The 16602-nt window shown below is 49.2% G+C and overlaps 9 protein-coding genes across 9 annotated transcripts; 4 read left to right on the top strand and 5 right to left on the bottom strand.

Annotated features, from left to right (window-relative positions):
* Positions 1–214: 214 nt before the first annotated feature.
* On the top strand, positions 215–1379 carry BO88DRAFT_429100 (NAD(P)-dependent alcohol dehydrogenase; the record flags this gene model as incomplete). Its single annotated transcript, XM_025709120.1, has 2 exons — positions 215–361; positions 423–1379. The coding sequence occupies 2 exons, from the start codon at positions 215–217 to the stop codon at positions 1377–1379; spliced, it is 1104 nt and encodes a 367-aa protein (XP_025558846.1).
* A 160-nt stretch (positions 1380–1539) lies between these two features.
* BO88DRAFT_349447 (tyrosine-protein phosphatase) lies at positions 1540–2304 on the bottom strand (the record flags this gene model as incomplete). The annotated part of the gene is made up of 1 exon (XM_025703452.1): positions 1540–2304. One exon carries the CDS (start codon positions 2302–2304, stop codon positions 1540–1542), a length of 765 nt encoding a protein of 254 aa, XP_025558845.1.
* Positions 2305–2954: 650 nt separating this feature from the next.
* On the top strand, positions 2955–4061 carry BO88DRAFT_349645 (FPP/GGPP synthase family protein; the record flags this gene model as incomplete). The annotated part of the gene is made up of 2 exons (XM_025703459.1): positions 2955–3074; positions 3141–4061. The coding sequence occupies 2 exons, from the start codon at positions 2955–2957 to the stop codon at positions 4059–4061; spliced, it is 1041 nt and encodes a 346-aa protein (XP_025558844.1).
* A 568-nt stretch (positions 4062–4629) lies between these two features.
* On the bottom strand, positions 4630–6270 carry BO88DRAFT_457557 (MFS multidrug transporter; the record flags this gene model as incomplete). Its single annotated transcript, XM_025710998.1, has 3 exons — positions 4630–4769; positions 4819–4863; positions 4923–6270. 3 exons carry the CDS (start codon positions 6268–6270, stop codon positions 4630–4632), a joined length of 1533 nt encoding a protein of 510 aa, XP_025558843.1.
* A 901-nt stretch (positions 6271–7171) lies between these two features.
* On the bottom strand, positions 7172–8278 carry BO88DRAFT_472052 (SDR family NAD(P)-dependent oxidoreductase; the record flags this gene model as incomplete). The annotated part of the gene is made up of 2 exons (XM_025711732.1): positions 7909–8278; positions 7172–7846 (listed from the first exon to the last, which is right to left on the bottom strand). The coding sequence occupies exons 1-2, from the start codon at positions 7999–8001 to the stop codon at positions 7172–7174; spliced, it is 768 nt and encodes a 255-aa protein (XP_025558842.1). The 5' UTR covers positions 8002–8278.
* A 177-nt stretch (positions 8279–8455) lies between these two features.
* Positions 8456–10708, top strand: BO88DRAFT_396200 (putative C6 transcription factor; the record flags this gene model as incomplete). Its single annotated transcript, XM_025705229.1, has 4 exons — positions 8456–8622; positions 8680–9221; positions 9271–10344; positions 10416–10708. The coding sequence occupies 4 exons, from the start codon at positions 8456–8458 to the stop codon at positions 10688–10690; spliced, it is 2058 nt and encodes a 685-aa protein (XP_025558841.1). The 3' UTR covers positions 10691–10708.
* BO88DRAFT_491029 (zinc-binding alcohol dehydrogenase family protein) lies at positions 10699–12239 on the bottom strand. Its single transcript, XM_025712826.1, has 5 exons — positions 11951–12239; positions 11875–11897; positions 11696–11815; positions 11077–11636; positions 10699–10994 (listed from the first exon to the last, which is right to left on the bottom strand). The coding sequence occupies exons 1-5, from the start codon at positions 12071–12073 to the stop codon at positions 10789–10791; spliced, it is 1032 nt and encodes a 343-aa protein (XP_025558840.1). The 5' UTR covers positions 12074–12239; the 3' UTR covers positions 10699–10788.
* Positions 12240–12693: 454 nt separating this feature from the next.
* Positions 12694–14600, top strand: BO88DRAFT_491028 (hexokinase family protein; the record flags this gene model as incomplete). Its single annotated transcript, XM_025712825.1, has 3 exons — positions 12694–12742; positions 12857–13277; positions 13329–14600. The coding sequence occupies 3 exons, from the start codon at positions 12694–12696 to the stop codon at positions 14536–14538; spliced, it is 1680 nt and encodes a 559-aa protein (XP_025558839.1). The 3' UTR covers positions 14539–14600.
* A 164-nt stretch (positions 14601–14764) lies between these two features.
* On the bottom strand, positions 14765–16307 carry BO88DRAFT_446595 (Clavaminate synthase-like protein; the record flags this gene model as incomplete). Its single annotated transcript, XM_025710304.1, has 3 exons — positions 14765–15942; positions 16000–16218; positions 16274–16307. 3 exons carry the CDS (start codon positions 16305–16307, stop codon positions 14765–14767), a joined length of 1431 nt encoding a protein of 476 aa, XP_025558838.1.
* Positions 16308–16602: the final 295 nt, after the last annotated feature.

Raw genomic sequence — 16602 nt, 5'->3', positions numbered from 1 at the left:
ACAACTGGACAAATGTGGGGTAGTGGTGGGGAAGGGCTTTCGGGGATATTTCCAGCCTGTGGCACCGTTGATTCGTTCGGCGATAGCGCCGGGCCAATCGCCGCTCAAACCGTATGCAATGTGAGACGATATTTGATCTATAAGATTAGACCAAAGCAGTGCATAGATGCATAGACAAGAATCTCTCCGATTAATCATAATCAAGGGTACCAATATGCCAACACCGCAGCTATCGGTAAACCGTGCCTTGGTCCTGCACCCGGGCGGCACTTTCACCTACTCTGAGCGCGAAATTCCGACTATAGAATCCGATCGGGATGTTCTTGTCCGCGTTGTAGCCACCGGTCTCTGTGGCTCAGATGTACGTGAAGATTTCTTCTCAATTATGATAGATATGCTTTTCTCACACCGTCTTCACGCAGATCCATTACTGGCAGCATGGAAAGCTCGGTCGATACGAAGTCACCCAGCCCCTTGTTCTCGGCCACGAGTCCTCCGGCGTGATCGTGGCCACAGGCAGCAATGTCGATGGACTGAAAGTCAACGACCGTGTAGCCTTGGAGCCCGGAATCTCTTGCAACGTTTGCTCGTACTGTCGCAGTGGCAGATACAATCTCTGCACGTCCATGCAGTTTGCTGCCACACCCCCCGTCAACGGTACCCTGTGCACCTATTATCGGGTTCCCGCCCAATGCTGCTATAAGCTGCCTGACACGGTCTCCCTTCGTGATGGTGCGCTGGTTGAACCCTTGAGTGTCGCAGTGCATGCGTGTCGTTTGGGAGGCGATATGCAAAATCGCAGTGTGGTGGTGTTTGGTGCTGGACCGGTCGGATTACTTTGCTGTGCCGTGGCTGCTGCGTTTGGAGCTACTACGGTGGTAGCTGTTGATGTTGTGGAGGAGAGACTAGAATGTGCGCGTCGTTATGGCGCAACGCATATTTACCGGATGCAGATAGCACGGGCTGAGGGGGACAGTAGTAATGAAGCGCAGATTCGTGCTCTCACAGGTCTACCTGAAGGTGTTGATGTTGTTCTTGATGCCTCAGGGGCAGAAGCCTGTCTGGCATGCGGGATTGATATCCTTGCTTCCGGAGGTACTTTTGTGCAGGTTGGACTAGGAAAGCCTACAGTGGCTTTTCCGGTTGGAATGGTCTGCGATAAGGAGATCGCCTTCAAGGGGAGTTTTCGGTATGGGCCGGGCGACTATAAGCTGGCTATTGGACTGCTGAGCTCTGGGCGAGTCCGGGTTGATGGCTTGGTGACGCATGAGTTTGACTTTGAGAAGGCGGAAGAGGCGTTCAAGAATGTTGTGGCACGGAAAGGGATCAAGAGTGTTATATATGGACCATCGGTTGATAGCCATATGCGGATGGTATGATGCCTTAGATAGTGAATTGGAATAACAAAATCTGAATGCATAAAGGATTGTGCTTAGTGTGGTTCCAAGTCTATTGAGGTAGAGAAGGGATGTAAAGAAAGGACGTAGGGACCGAAACGTATATGTCATTCAAAGCCATTTCTACACTCTACAGAATGTGTTAGAGATTCTCCGTCAGATTGCTGTAGATAGTGGCATAGTCAACATCACTGAATCCAAGTGACGATAGATAACCCCGACCGTCATGATACGTCTCTCTCAGATAAGAAAAAAACAGCTTCATAGAGCCCGGGAGTGCTTTGAAATGATTCTCAAGGGCAATTGGTGAAACCGAAATCCCGCCCATGAAAGCAGTTTGGAAAAGTTTCGCTTTTCTCTCGTGGATAATATCCTTAATCTCGTCCTGCGATAAAGTGTAGTCGTAGATTATATCCGTCTCGCACACACCAAGGACGAACAAGAGCAGAGAGATAAAGACACCTGTTCGGTCCTTTCCCAGCTCACAATGCACTAGCACAGGGCATGAGGGATGGTCTCTGATATACTCGAATATAGCTCTGAAACAAGTCATCGAGTTATTGACGGTATGGATGTATAAGCGAGCGACTGATTCCGCTGGTGATTTAGATATTCCCTCGAAATAGGTCTTGAGGGTTTCACGATCAGGGGTGGCGACGGCGGGCAAAGACACGACAGCTCCATCAAGCAGCACCTTTGGCATTTTGTGTTCCACTGTGCTTCTGAGATCGAAGATAGTCTTAATTCCTAGTTGTGACTGAAGTATACGAGCCCCTGGATGCCCAATAGAATCCAAGTTGGCCGAACGATATATCACGTCTTTGCGCATGCACCGGTCGGGTGAAACTTGATAACCTCCCACGTTCCGCAAATTCCATAGCCCAAGATCCTGGTATGTTTTCGACATTTTGTCAATTGAAGGATTACATGTGCGGGGTGCTAGGATGTTTGAGAAGTGAATGAAGGACTTGGAAGATAACTGCAATGTGACGGTGGGAGAATTGCCTTTAACAATACGCTGCAGATAAGGTATGCGTAAGTCAGCGAGTACGGGTATATTCTATTGTATAAAGTAGCATGTGAATGAATTGTGCATAATCCCTTGCTCCTGCTGGGGCAAACTCCTACCCGTTGTATCAAGGCTTGCTGTAAGTTTTATGTATGTCATGTCTACAAGGTAGCTCGGACAGCCTTCCAGCGATATCAGGATATATATGGGGACCAGCTTGTAACTGTTACGGTTCGGGCAAGATACTCGTGAGTGTGCTGAAGAACCGGCAAAATACCTGTTGTGTCAAGGCATTCCGAAAGTTTAATGCCCTTTAGAGTCTGGAAGACTGTACACAAGACCATGGAAGATGTGGGACAGAGCCCTATCCTTGCATTTTACGGAGTGCTTGACAACTCATAAGCAATTCTTCAGCACTATCAGGGACTACTGATGCATGACCACGGTTTGCTATCAAGCCTACTTTCATTCGCCATAAAATAGTAACGAGACATATTCTGGGGAATTTTTCAGTGGTATCTTAACTCGGGAGTGACCGACCAGGCATGATGGCCTTTACAGTTGATCGGAGCAAGTTTGACCCTGTCCTCTCGGAGCTCGTGGAGGAAATTAAGGAGCATTTTGGTTCGAATGGGGCATCTGGTGAAGTAATAAACCATGTTGAGAAGGTAATACCATGAAAAGACATCTTCCAAGAAGGGCTATCAGGGTTGATTGATCGCTTTCCAAAACAGTGCTTTCTCGAGAACTTAGGAAATGGCAAAATGTTTCGCGCTCTATCTGTACCACAAACAGGTCTATCGACCCTAGATCGTCCTTTAACGAAACAGGAGTTGCACGACCTCAGTATACTTGGATGGCTAGTAGAAGTGCTCCAAGCCTATATCTTAATTCATGACGACATCATGGATAACTCATTGACCCGTCGAGGCAAGCCGTGTTGGTATAGACGTACGTCAGTCGGGATGAAGGCTGTCAACGACGGATGTCTGCTCAAGTCGTCTATATTCATTCTCCTCAAGCAACACTTCCAGAAACACCCAGCATATCTCAAAATAATGGAGACTTTTCACGAATTTGCTTTCTTGACTGAAATTGGACAAGAATGTGACGGCATTGCTTCCGATAACCGGAGCACCGAACAATGGAACATGGCAGAGTATGATAGTATCTGCGAGTTGAAGGGCGGATACTACGGCTTTTACCTATCAGTTCTTCTTGCCTTGCAGTATTTACAACTCGACACGCCCAATAATATCCAGCAACCCCGGGATATTCTTGTCCCGCTGGGCAGCTTTTACCAGTTTCAGAATGAGTATCTTGATATATTCGGTACCCACCATCTGACCGGGAAGATTGGCACCGATATACAGGAGAATAAGTGCTCCTGGGTTATTATTCAGGCATTGCGGATGTGTTCTACCGAACAGCGGCATATCCTGCTTGAGAATTACGGTCAGCCAAGTCGAGATTCGGCGATGGAATGCCAGCGGATTTTCGAGCTTCTGCCTCTCACGGAGGAGTATAGGTCAAGGGAAGACCGTGTCTTTGGCAGGCTGGAAGCTAGTATATGCAACCTGGATGAGAGCGAGGGCTTGAAATGGGGTATTTTTGACATTCTTCTTCACTGTGTTTGTGGAGTGACAAGGCAGTAAGCACCCCATTGAAAAACCACTGGGAATAGCGGAAACCGGAATGGGATATACTAGTATGTTTGCACAGATTTCTCTCCTTCGCCCGGTTGACTAGAGGCGATCCATCGTTTGTGGTATAGACTTTAGTGCGCCGATGAACTATCTTTCACATCTTAAATGTCACCTTCCTGGGCTATTTGTTGTCATCATTATTATTCTTTCTTCATTTAATAAAAAATGAAACATAAATTGCCAGCAACGACTTTCTTCGACGGACATCCAAGCCTACTCGGTGAACCGAGCTAGCTATACCCCTTTAAGGCATCCCTCCGCTATGTCACTTTTACCCCCGTACATGATTCAATCATGCTTCACTGCATCTATTTCAGTGACCACAGTAGATGAGAGATGGAACGTTGACTGGAGAGTGCTGGACAACTCCTGTGACAGTCGCATTGCTAAAATTTCTGGCTAGCATACACGAAATCGAAGTCGGAAGTAGTACACCACCTATCGCCAGGTCTCCAGGTATCATGTCTCACGACATATCCAAATGACACCATCGGCCATAAGTAGCGTATTGCTAGCACTACTTTCTGTGTTCCATTGTTGCGTGTATGTCTGTCCTAGCGTGCAATAGCTTCTGGGCGAACGGTGATCGTTTGCGAAGGGTAGGTCCGAAGAAGTAGACGACATATACCGTCGCGACAAGGATTATGGATATGCAGACTATAGTTTGGATCAGTAATTTGCTGCAGCAGGACCAAAATTTGCTTACAGAGGATGGTCGACGCATATTCCAAATGATAGTCACCACCAATATCTAAATCATGTGTCAGCACAGTATACAAACAAACATATCTAGTTTGAGGGTTGCCATACTCTCATAAAAGGGCGTCGCAGGTACAGTCAACACACCAGCCAAAAAGTCTCTAGCCCACCCATTACCTCCCGTAGCAGACGCAGAATAGGGACCATAAGCACAAATCATGTAGTCGATGGTAGCCATGAAAATGCTAAAGTTGGCGATGCCGACCAAAGCTGAAAAGAACATGCTGCCAATCCAATGTGTCTGCGGAAGACTTGTCCACGCAAAGCCAATAAGTCCAATGGGAAGACACGGGGCAGTGTAAAGGAGCCACCAGAGTCGAGATTCGTATTGGGCCCTCTCGTCGTTGGGCTTGCTGCGACGTTCGTGAATGTTGCGTTTGATCACTGGGATAACCATGATCCAGGTGATAACGTAGCCTATCATGATGGGAAGGAAGGAGAGGCCAACGGCAACAGTACTGAAGTTCCATTGTGCGTACACGAGTCCGAAGGATTGAATGAAGATAAAGATAAGAGCGTCGGTAAAGCCACTAAGCATGGAGAGGCACAGCACGATGGGCTCGGTGAGCAGCATGTGGAATGGTCGAAGCCAGGTCCCCATAATTTCCTTTCCTGAAAAGCGGTCCTTCAGCAGTGTCAATTCAGTCGGGCCGAACACATTCTCCCCCTTTTCTCGCCGCCGCTTGGCAATCCTGTCAATCATGACCGATGTTCTTGTTTCCGGAACGAGGATCAAATGAGCCAGCTGGACGAAGCCACCGAAGATAAGCTGGATCCAGATGTTCCATCGCCACGGGAGGTATGCTTCTACGAAACCCCCAACCACAGGGCCAAGAACAGATCCACCAACAGACGAAAACACCACGCATGCTACTGCGTACTGCTGATCATCAGGTTCCCATAGATCGGCTATCATTCCCAAAGTCACGGAGCCACCGGCTGTACAGATGCCACCAAGAGCCCGGCCAACCATGATGGTAGCAAAGTTAGGAGCGATACCGACTGGTATTTGCCATATGTTGACCAGGAACAGGCTCAGTTGCAGGATAGGTTTCCGGCCCATTTCTTCACTCCAGGGTGCCCAGAGCTCACACCCAAAGGCATATAAGATGAGAAAGATCATTGCACCGCAACGAGCCGCCTGCTTGCTCACGTTGAATTCTTCGGAGATTCCGGATATAGCGTTGGAGTATAAACTGGTATTGAAGTTCATGGATGTCTGCACGAGGAATATGACGATTATTATCGTCCATTTCTTAACAGATGGGAACGAAAACCCAAGTTCTGAGTAGCAATCGGCTTCGGTGAGGATCTTTGGGCGTGATGCGGATTCAATCTCATCACACGTAGGTTGCTGAGAGGCAACCTTTCGGTGGCAACCAGTTGAGAGAGCCGACATATTTGTGAAGGGTAAAATTCATGAAAATAGGAATAGGGTGTGACTCAAGAGGGGGGAGAGCTGTGAAGGAAATGGGAAGAAGAACCCCTTAGCAGAGCATGAGGAGGGAAAAAAAAAGAACAGCACCATATACGAAGAAGGAAAGGCGTTTTATATTACCCCAGAACCCCAGAGACAGCCCCCGCATTGGCTGTCAATTCGGCATTCATGCCATCGGTTTACGATGGGCACCCCCCAGTTTCTTGCCTAGTTCCGGTCCAATGTTTTCCGAGAGGCAAGCCACTATGATATAGCCATAATTGACTCTGAAGCCTTGAGTAGCAGTCAGTCCCTGGTGATTCGGGTCTGTGAACTTATCTACAGATGATGATTACTATCTGATGCCGGCAGCATGAATTCAAAGTGCCTGCTATTTCGGGCCCTTGGAATGATAGTTGATTGGGTCTGACCAATGCTGAATTCACATCTACATAATAAGTTGTGGCCTCAGTCAGATAAAATTGGTTCTCTGCAGCTGTCGAATTTTCCACGAGCTCATATTTGGGGCCGATATACGGGACGAGCCCTGACTGTGGGACTCGGCTCGCGGAGCTATCGCCGTGATAAACAACGGGGGTTTCCCCGGTGGTATCCACCAGGCTTCGTCAGAGACTTGGCCTCCCCCACGGAGGATAGTGAATATGCTGAGCAACTCGAAGCGATGAGTTTCGGGATTATGTTGGGGTTGCGGCGACCTTGCTGCCGTGATGGCGGGGTGGTTTTGTTCTAAAGGACCACATCTCTGAAGCGTAGTATCAAGCCCGAAGATGTTAACCTGTAGCTCTAGGACAAAAGCTCGGTCAAAAACCACAATGAAATTACCAATTCTATTTAATCTTCGCCTGAGTAAACAAGACTCTGTTTAAATATACAACATCCCACCATTAGCGCATATCACATCTCCCGTCACCCATCGGGACCTCTCTTCAGCCAAGAACGACACAATGTCCCCGATATCTTGCACGGTTCCACATCGCTGCCCAGCTGGGACCTTCTTGTTCTGCTCCTCCATCCGCTTCAGATGCACTTCACCAGCTGCCTGATACATATCTGTATCAACAGGGCCGGGATTGACCGCGTTCACGGTTACTCCGTATTTATGGCCAAGTTCTGTTGCCCAGACCCGTGTGAGACCCTCCACCGCTGCTTTACTGGCAGCATACACGGACTGGGTGGCATAACCGCCCCTAGAGGATATAGACGACAAATTGATAATCCGACCGCCGCGGGGTATGTATGGAAGAATAGCCTGTGTCATGAAGACCACCGCTCGCACGTTGACGTCCATCAGGTGCATGTAGCTTTCCATGGTCACTTCTTCCAGCGGCCGGTTGTCACCCGCACCAGCGTTGTTCACAAGAATATCAACTCGGCCTGTCTCGAAGGCATCAAGAGCTGCTTGTATGATCATCTTCGGGGCCTTTGGGTCGGTGATGTCGGCTTGAACTGCAACGGCTTCATGGCCGTCTTGTCGGAGCGCTTCGATAAGCGCATTTGCGGCTTCGCGCGAAGATGGGGAGACGTAGTTGAATGCCACCTACATCGAATATGTTAGATACATTGGTGTTTTGCAGATAGGTATAATTTGCTGCTAATTACCTTTGCACCCTGCTCACTCAAACTGCGGACAATGCCGGCGCCGATTCCGCGGGCTCCGCCAGTGACAATCGCAACTTTTCCTTCGAGAGACATGATGAATTCCTTCAGATTGTGTGTGAATCGAGTACTGGAGTCCAATGCAGCCGAGACTTGCCAGCGATTTCATTGTTTAAATGGCCTGCATGATCGTCCGAAATCTGCAATATGTCATTGGGTCCGAGCCGTGCAGAGAGCAACGGATCTATCGCCGTCGCGCATCGGGGCTATTTCCGGGTGTCGATGAATGGATGCCGGATCGGTAAACCGTTGCCTTTTGCCACGTAGCTTCCTCTGCATGTCGTCTAGACTGCCAAATTTGAGCTTAATGCCTCATAGACAATACGTGTACTTCTCAATCAGGACTCTAATCGAATCCGCATCGAACAACGTTGTGAGTGTAGATGTCGGTATCCCCGGACTCTGCGGGGAGCCGTCTTGGCATCGCCCGGGGAAATCTCCGTTCGCCACGATTGACTTCTCATTCTTCCCTTGAATTACACCCGTGGCAATGGACATCTCTCAGTCTCGACGCATTCTTCGGAAGACCTTTGCTTGTGATGAATGTAAGCGACGCAAGATACGCTGCTCTGGCAACGAAAATTGTAACAACTGTCGCCGGGATGCCAAATCATGTCGTTACTCCTCACCATCCCAACGTCTTTCTACTTTACAAAGGTTGGCCCTAATAATTAGCTTCAAATTTGGTTACTTCATCAATGCTCATTTATATAGACGTCTGCATGAGTTAGAACGCTTGAGAGCTGATATGGAACGGGCATGGGCCATCTATCTTCCATCAGTTAATCTCCAGGATGCACTTCAGACCGTTCGCTCTCAACACGACTCTATCACTGCTGTCCAGCAAGGCCCACAAAGGCAGAAGCACCTCAGTGAGGTTGCTCATGCAACGGAACAGCCTCCTGCTAGTTTTGCCGAACCCAGCAACGCTGAGGACTACGAATTCGACGAGTCACAAGACTTTGACAACTCTACCGACGGCATGGGCTTTCTGACTGTCGACCCGCACAAGGCCGGCTATACAGGCCCACAGTCTGGCATAGCGGCCCTCAAATTCCTCCAGTCACTTCCACTATATTTACCCCTTACTAGCTTCAGCCCGCTGTCTTGCCTTGACGACGATATTGATGGTGGGACCATCTGCACTGCACAGCAGAGACGGGCAGATGTACTCCGCTATCTTGATGATTATTTCGCTTTCTATCATCCAGCATACCCCATCTTGCATGAGGGAACCTTTAGGGCCAGGGTCTCAGGTAGCTCTTCGTCACACCAATCAATGAGCAAATGTCTAACCCCGAGCAGGTGCCCTAGCAAAGCCACGCGATGGTTCTTGGCCCATATTGTACAATATCGTACTCGCCATTGGTGCTTTCGTCGGAGATTCGCAAGGCACCAAAGTGGATATACCATTTTTCAAAGAAGCACGCAAGCATTTGTCAATGGATGTCCTTGAGAAAGGATCTCTCAGTTATGTGCAAGCGATAGTCCTCATGGCGAACTACATGCAGAAACGCAACAAGCCAAATGCTGCTTTTATTGTAATCGGTATAGGCTGGAGTATGGCACTGGCTATTGGCTTGCACCGAGAATTTGGCATGCCTAGTACTTCTCCTTTCACGATGGAGATCCGACGACGCGTCTGGTGGACACTCTTTATATTCGTGTCAGGCGTCCAGCTGACCCTTGGCCGACCAGCCGTCTCGCTTGTTGGGGTGAATGTTCATCTACCAGCTAATGTCGATGACCACGATCTTGCAGTAGATATGGATGAACTCCCTGAGTGTGGTACTGGCCCGACCATCACCTCATGCCTCATTGCCCAAGTGAATCTCGCAAAAATCGCCAATGTCGTTCAGGTAGAGCTATTGACGCACCATTTACCTACTCAGCAGAAAGCCGCGGATTTAGAACAGCGTATTCACACATGGTACCATGAGCTACCGCCACATTTTGGGCTCAGCGTTCCTCTAGAACCGCGCTTCGACATACCACGTCGAGTCCTTCTGTGGCGTTCTTTCCATCTACGCATCGTTATCAACCGCCCCTTTCTCTTCCAAAGCATTGCAGCTAAATCCGAGCTGGCCACCTCTACAGGTCCAGTCTCCGCCTGTCTCACCGCGGCAGACGAGTGTGTTGCTTCCATCTGCAGCTTTCTCGAGTCAACGAGCAACCGCCGCCGCGGCCTGACGTGGTATGCAACCTGCTGGCTGCTAACAGCCAGCTTTGTCCAGGCGACGTGCTATATCTACGAGCCAGCACATAGCTTGGCGCAGACTTGGAAATGCCAGATCCAACGCGCGGTGAACTGTCTGGGAAGTCTGGGTTCTTCCCATGACATGGCCCTGCGAGCTAGAGATGTGCTCCAAAACATACTTGGTATGATCCCACCACCCTTCTACTACATATTATAAGTGTATATACTAAAGGATGCGTTTCAATATATGTAGAACACGGGCATGGAATTGCCGTTCCCAGCGACATGGCTCCCTACGCTTCCAGCCAGCTACCGGGGTCTTTCCGAGCCCTCTGGTTTCCTACGAACGACCAACAAGCTTTCAAACCTAATACATTAGGGCTGGATGATAACATGTCTGGATATGCTCCTGGGTCATTTAATGCCGAATTTCTCGACGCGGCGGGCGGACTGATGATTCAGAATTTCTTCGACAACTATTCGGAGGAGCGGGGACAGGGTGCTCCTGGCTCATCTATTCCTGGGTAGACCCAAATATATTCTTCGACTTGTCAATAAATCTTATATACTGTATAACGCAGGTTGCATTAAAAGACTTTCTTAGCATCTTGATAGCTTCTCGGCGATTACAGAGTGACAACGATTTTCTTAGCCGAAACGCCCTTCTTTAAGATGTCAACGGCTTCCTGGACCTTTTCCAGTCCCTTTCCGACCACCTCAGGGTCCGGCTTCGGTTGAAGACGTCCGTTCTCAAGGGCTTTGAAGACAAAGTTTCTCCAAATACCCTCCGCGACATGTTTGTTCGAGTCAAAGGTCAGAAAATTCGAACTGACTAAACGAGAGACTATTAGTACTGGTTATATGTAGTGAAGATGAGCGAAAAAGCATATGGGTGTTATAACAAGGAGCCTTACTGAATATAGGCGCAAACTGTTCCGTAGGTTTATCGTAAGGTATAACACAAATAGTCCTAACATCTGCTTTCAACTGGTCCAGAACCGCACGCACCAGTTCAAGACTCGCAGGTTCAGAAACAGCGTCGTAGACACCAAACAACTCAGTATTAGTGAGCGCATTGACAACGTCCTCGACGACAGTAGGAGACTTGTAGTCAAAAACAGCACTTGCGCCTAGAGACTTTACCAACTCATGGTTATGAGTCGATGCTGTCGTGATCACTGTTAGACCTGCTGCTACTGCGAGTTGGATTGTTGTTGCGCCAACCGAAGATGCGCCACCCCAGACAAGAATGGATTTGCCTGTCGGCTGCACACCGGTAGGAGGGGGGATGGGCAAATCAAGGCTATCTTTGAGGAATAGACCTGCCGCAGCAGTCGAGGTAGCCTGCGGTAGGACGGATACTTCCTCAAAGGTAGTTGAATCTGGGATTCGTGCTACAGTGGTTTCTTTTACCAAGGTGTATAACTGGAATCCTGAGTTGGCGGGATTGCCGGTCCCTAGACAATGGCAGTACCTAGAGCAGAACAGATCAGATCTAATTGATATTCAATTAAGCCAGGCAAATGTACTTACGCAACGACCCTCTGACCTTTGGTGAAGCGGACCACATCAGGGCCTACATCAACCACCACTCCAGCGACATCTGTGCCCAAAACAAATGGCCAATTTCTCAGCCAAGGAGCGCCATATGTTCTGTAGATATTGTTAGATTGATTACACGCTGAGTGATAGCTGTTAAAGTTCATTCGTACTGAATTTTCCAGTCAGCGGGATTCTACGAGAGATCAAGATTAGCTGAGATCAATGAACTCAGGGGATTGATCGCACAATAGAAATAGCAGCATTTTTGATCACGATCTCCTCGGGCCCTGGTGTAGGATATGGGGCCTCCCGGATAGTGAAGGGATGCTCAGTAGGAGCTGTAATCCAGGCAGCTTTGTTTTGGGCCATTTTGTGAGGGCTGGGGAGTAGATGGTAGATCGTTGGGATAACTCTAAAAGAAAGGGCCTCTGATACGAAGGTAAGTTCGCAAAACTTTGATAATCACAACGTTGAAGCTTTCCTCTCTCTTATGTTTACGAAAGGAGAGAGCTTCCTGTCAGATTCTCCGGTCTGAGGGGCACCGGTGCTTACTCGGACTTAAACGGCTTGAATCAAACCTTCAGGCTTCCATCCATCCCGCAGATTACTCATATGAGCTAGTACTAATTGACTATATAAATATCATCTGACATAACATTGTTTTTATTTAATTACTAGTAGTAGTTGCAGCCTTCACCTCCACCTCTATAAATCAGACTAAGATAGAGTACCCACGCACACAACACCCGAGATACTATCATAGAGACCACCCCGCTCAGAGTCAACCCTACTATTACACAAAGCTCCGCAGATTTAGTCCCTCTTAGGTGAAATAATGCTAGTCACCTGTGACTCTCGCCGTACCCTGTTACTTATGTCCAGTACATCAATTCAGCATAAAAGTATCTGCGCAGTATTTATTTCCGATATACAAGAGTTGCCCCTTGCATGGAGACCCGTGGAACAACGGCGGCCAAGAGCCACGGGTAATGAGACAAAAGCTACGCACCAGCGGCTCGTCCCCGCCGCCCGCCTTGGGTTCCTTCCATCCATTAATAACTACTACTACTTCTAGATAATTGATTACCCTTGCAACTCCCCAGGGCAAGGAACCATCCGCCAAGATGGGAAAGTTAGATCCTAATCTTCAAGAGTTCCTGCATCCCCTCCGTATAGACCACGACACACTCTATGACCTCTCCCATCGCCTGTCACACACATATCGGGAGCTGGCAGCCAGCTCATCGGAGCAGTTCTTCCCCACCGCCATCACCCGGCTGCCCACCGGCCATGAAACCGGTCGCTATCTGGCTGTCTACCTCGGCCTCTCCTATCTCCGGGTCGCCTTCATTGAACTGCTGGGGCACCAGCCAGTCGGAAGGCAACCTCATGTAAGACGAACCCTGGAGAAAGCGTGGCCCATCGAAGAGCGGCTCCGACGTGACCAAGCCCAGTCCTTATTCGCCTGGATTGGTGACTGCATTGCCGAAGTCATCGCGGATGATCTCGCCAACTCTAAAGGCGATCCGCCAAAGGAGCTCATCATGGGAATTTCTTTCTGTTTTCCTACTAAGTTTGTCTCTTGCCTATCTAATTTGTGTGGTATGGGGTTAACTGATCGCAGGCAAAAGTTTCTCAATGAGGCCATTCTTATGCCCACAGGCAAGGGGTTCGCCTTGAGCTCTTCGCTGAATCTCCACCAAGCCTTGCTGGATGGATATGAATGTCACACCCGGAGGTCTGATCAGGACTCAGGTGACATGCCCACTAAGCGTCGCAAGACTTACTGTCTACCGAAGTTGAAGGTCACGGTCATGACCAATGATACGGTCGCTACCTTAGCTTCTCTGGCATACTCGATAAGGGCCCTTCCCAATACTCGAGTAGTCATGGGGCTCATCGTCGGCGCCGGCTGTAATTCCGCTATCCCCATGAAACTTGCTGACCTACAGGAATCGAAAGTGGCCCATATCCGAGAAAAGCAGCCAGAAGCGGATGAAACCGTCGTTTCGACTGAATGGACCCTCCACGGAGCAACCGGGCCTTTGGAGAAGCTCGGTATCGTAACCAAGTGGGATGCTGAGCTGGAAGAACATTCAAACCGTCCCGGCTTCCAGCCACTAGAGTATATGGTTGGTGGCCGTTACATTGGCGAGCTCGTCCGCATAATCTCTTATGATTGGTTTCATGGAATCAAGAAGATCCCAAAGTCTTCATTGCCAGAGAAACTGGTCGAAAGGAACTCACTATCTACAGAATTCCTGTCGCTTGTGGTGGCTTCGAGCTCCTCAAACGAACATCTGGCCGTGGCACTGTCAAACCACCTCCCGTCACCATCCTCGAGTGACTGGATGTGGACCCCCGACTTCGCTGGGCATATTCGAATAATCGCTGCGGCAGTCCAAGAGAGATCATCTGCCTTGGTTGCTGCAGCGACGGTTGGTCTTTTAGCATGCACTGGCGAGGTGAACTTGAAGAGCACATCACACCTGGAAACGGATGATAAAGATTTCAAACCAGTCGAATCGAGAATGACACAGAATGATACGGTGTCAAATTCCAAAGCAGCGATACCCAGTTGGCAAAAAGGGCCAGAGGAGCTGGTTGTGGCCGTGTCTGGTGGTGTGATCCAGCACTACCCTCACTACAAGGACCGAATTCAGCGGCATATTGACCGATTGATTCTCAGTGCTGGACCACAGGGTGAAGGGAAGAGTGTCTTCCTTCGAGAGGCCAGCGATGGTGGAATAGTTGGTGTGGGCGTTCTGGCTGGTACTGCGGCCGGAGAAATCCAGGAAATCGTTGGCTCGACATTGGAATCAGAGCGCAGTTAGGTGGAAGCCGCCTCTCAAAGGCCTCCCAATAACAATATGAACCAATCGTCATTACTACTTCCAATCGGTATGGAGAAATTACAGCTCATACATAATTATATTGGGGCGAATGAGGTTTTTTATACCTTGAACTCCAATATTCCTTTATCGATAACCTGCGATACAAAGTGTGTGGCCATTTCATAACATGCGTGTGACTAAAAATTCTTAACACTGGCAGTAACACCTAGAAGACCGCTTGCAGAAGGTATTCCTTCGTTTCAGTCAGCTGACTGCAGCAAAAATTGGGCTTCAGCGAAGCCAGCTCCTCCATCTTATAGTTCCCAGTCGCAACGGCTACAACTGAGCAACCAGCCTGCTTCGCACATTCCACATCCAGGGGCGTGTCTCCAACGACTAGAACGTCCTTTGCGCGTATATGAGAGCCAATGCGGACCTGCAATTTGGAGAGGGAATCTTGAAACAATGATAGTCGGTTATGGTGGCTGTCCCCAAATGACGAGATGTCAAGGTCGAATATACTGGTGTCAATCCCTGCCCCGCGGAGTTTTAGCAAGGCGTTGGGACGAGAATTGCCTGTGATCAGACCCAACTGGAACTTCGGTTGTCTGGAGCTCTCATTCTCCCTAATTAACCAGCTGAGCATTTCCTGTGCGCCCGGGCATATCACCGATGGAAGACCCTTGGACAAAGAACGCTCCAGGTACTGTGGGTGGAGATTGAGGAATTTCTCTACTACCTGATTCTTCATGGCTACTTGGTGATAATCCAGGATGTCGTGCAGTAGGCCAAGATCGGTTCGTCCGTGCAAGTTGACCGGGGTATTTGCATGATTGATGTCCTTTCCCACGATGTCACTCACACAGGAATAATATGCATCAATGCTGAGTGCCTCTGACCGACAGAGTGTGCCGTCAATGTCAAACAAGATTACCTTCTCGGTAAGTGGAGAGGAGGGCCTGACAAGGACTCGTAACAACTCCCGTGAACCAGTGAAGGAGGCTCGCCCATGCAGGTACCGGTGGTTATCTAGCACATAACCCTGACCGGGTCGCAGGGACACAAAATAGGCATGCTGATAGATGATATCCTGCAGCTTGGCGAAGCCAACAACCATAGATGCCGACATCTGGATGCCGTCATCGAACCGGAAGCGAAAGATTCCCGTCTCTTTGTCGACCATGGCCCGTGGCACGAACGTTCCGTCATCGGCGCGGAAGCTGGTATGCTTTGAACTAGTGAACAGGTTGTACAGATCCTCATCATGTTCTCTAAGAGCGTTGAGGACATTCTGGCCGTCAACCAGCAATGACTCGCCCCCGGATTCTGACTGGGAACGGAGAGTTGACATCAACATGCGCGGGGGTTCGTCCCATCCGCTGCGATCGGTATGGAAGAATAGCTCTGTGATCGGTACGTCAGTGTACGACCTGCTCAACTATTCTCGCTCTATAGACGAACCTTCAGAGCTGTATCCTTTTCCCACCAAGTCTGATGCAAATCGAATTCGACTTACACCACTGCCGGGTGTTTCCTCATTCCGCGGTCTCACGACTTGTCCCAGTTGGTGAGCGAGACCTACTAAGGCCTCTTCCTCACACCCCTCCACAAATGCTATACCATCATTGAAGACAGAGGCACGGATGGACTCGATGTCGGATGGATCATAGAAGGTTGGGACTGGAATGGCACGTCAACTAGATGATAAGACTTTGGCAGCGGAAAGCAAACATACCATTCGCACCCAGCCCGCACTTTTTGATATCCATGGCTATAATTCGTTCAGACCCTTATTTTTCTCTGCTTTGAGTGTTCCTACAACTGTTCGGTCGTGAAGGAACCAAGGCCCTTAAATACTTGGGGTTCTCAGCTCGGCGATCTTCATACATTCACTGGCATTACGAATTTCGCCATCGTCAACACTGGACTTTCCTTGGTCCTTCACTGGCGAGGCCATCGAGCTGTGGTTTTCGTCAGCAAAAAATTAGCCGACGGCAAGTGTTGCGTCAAATCCCGGTCAGTACACTTGTCCATACGAGGTAAACATTATGTCTGGGCCTCAGC

This window comes from Aspergillus vadensis (genome assembly GCF_003184925.1).
Source record: "Aspergillus vadensis CBS 113365 unplaced genomic scaffold BO88scaffold_27, whole genome shotgun sequence".
NCBI classification, from domain to species: domain Eukaryota; kingdom Fungi; phylum Ascomycota; class Eurotiomycetes; order Eurotiales; family Aspergillaceae; genus Aspergillus; species Aspergillus vadensis.
Note: the sequence above shows the minus strand (reverse complement) of the source record. Positions and strands in the feature narration are given on the sequence as shown.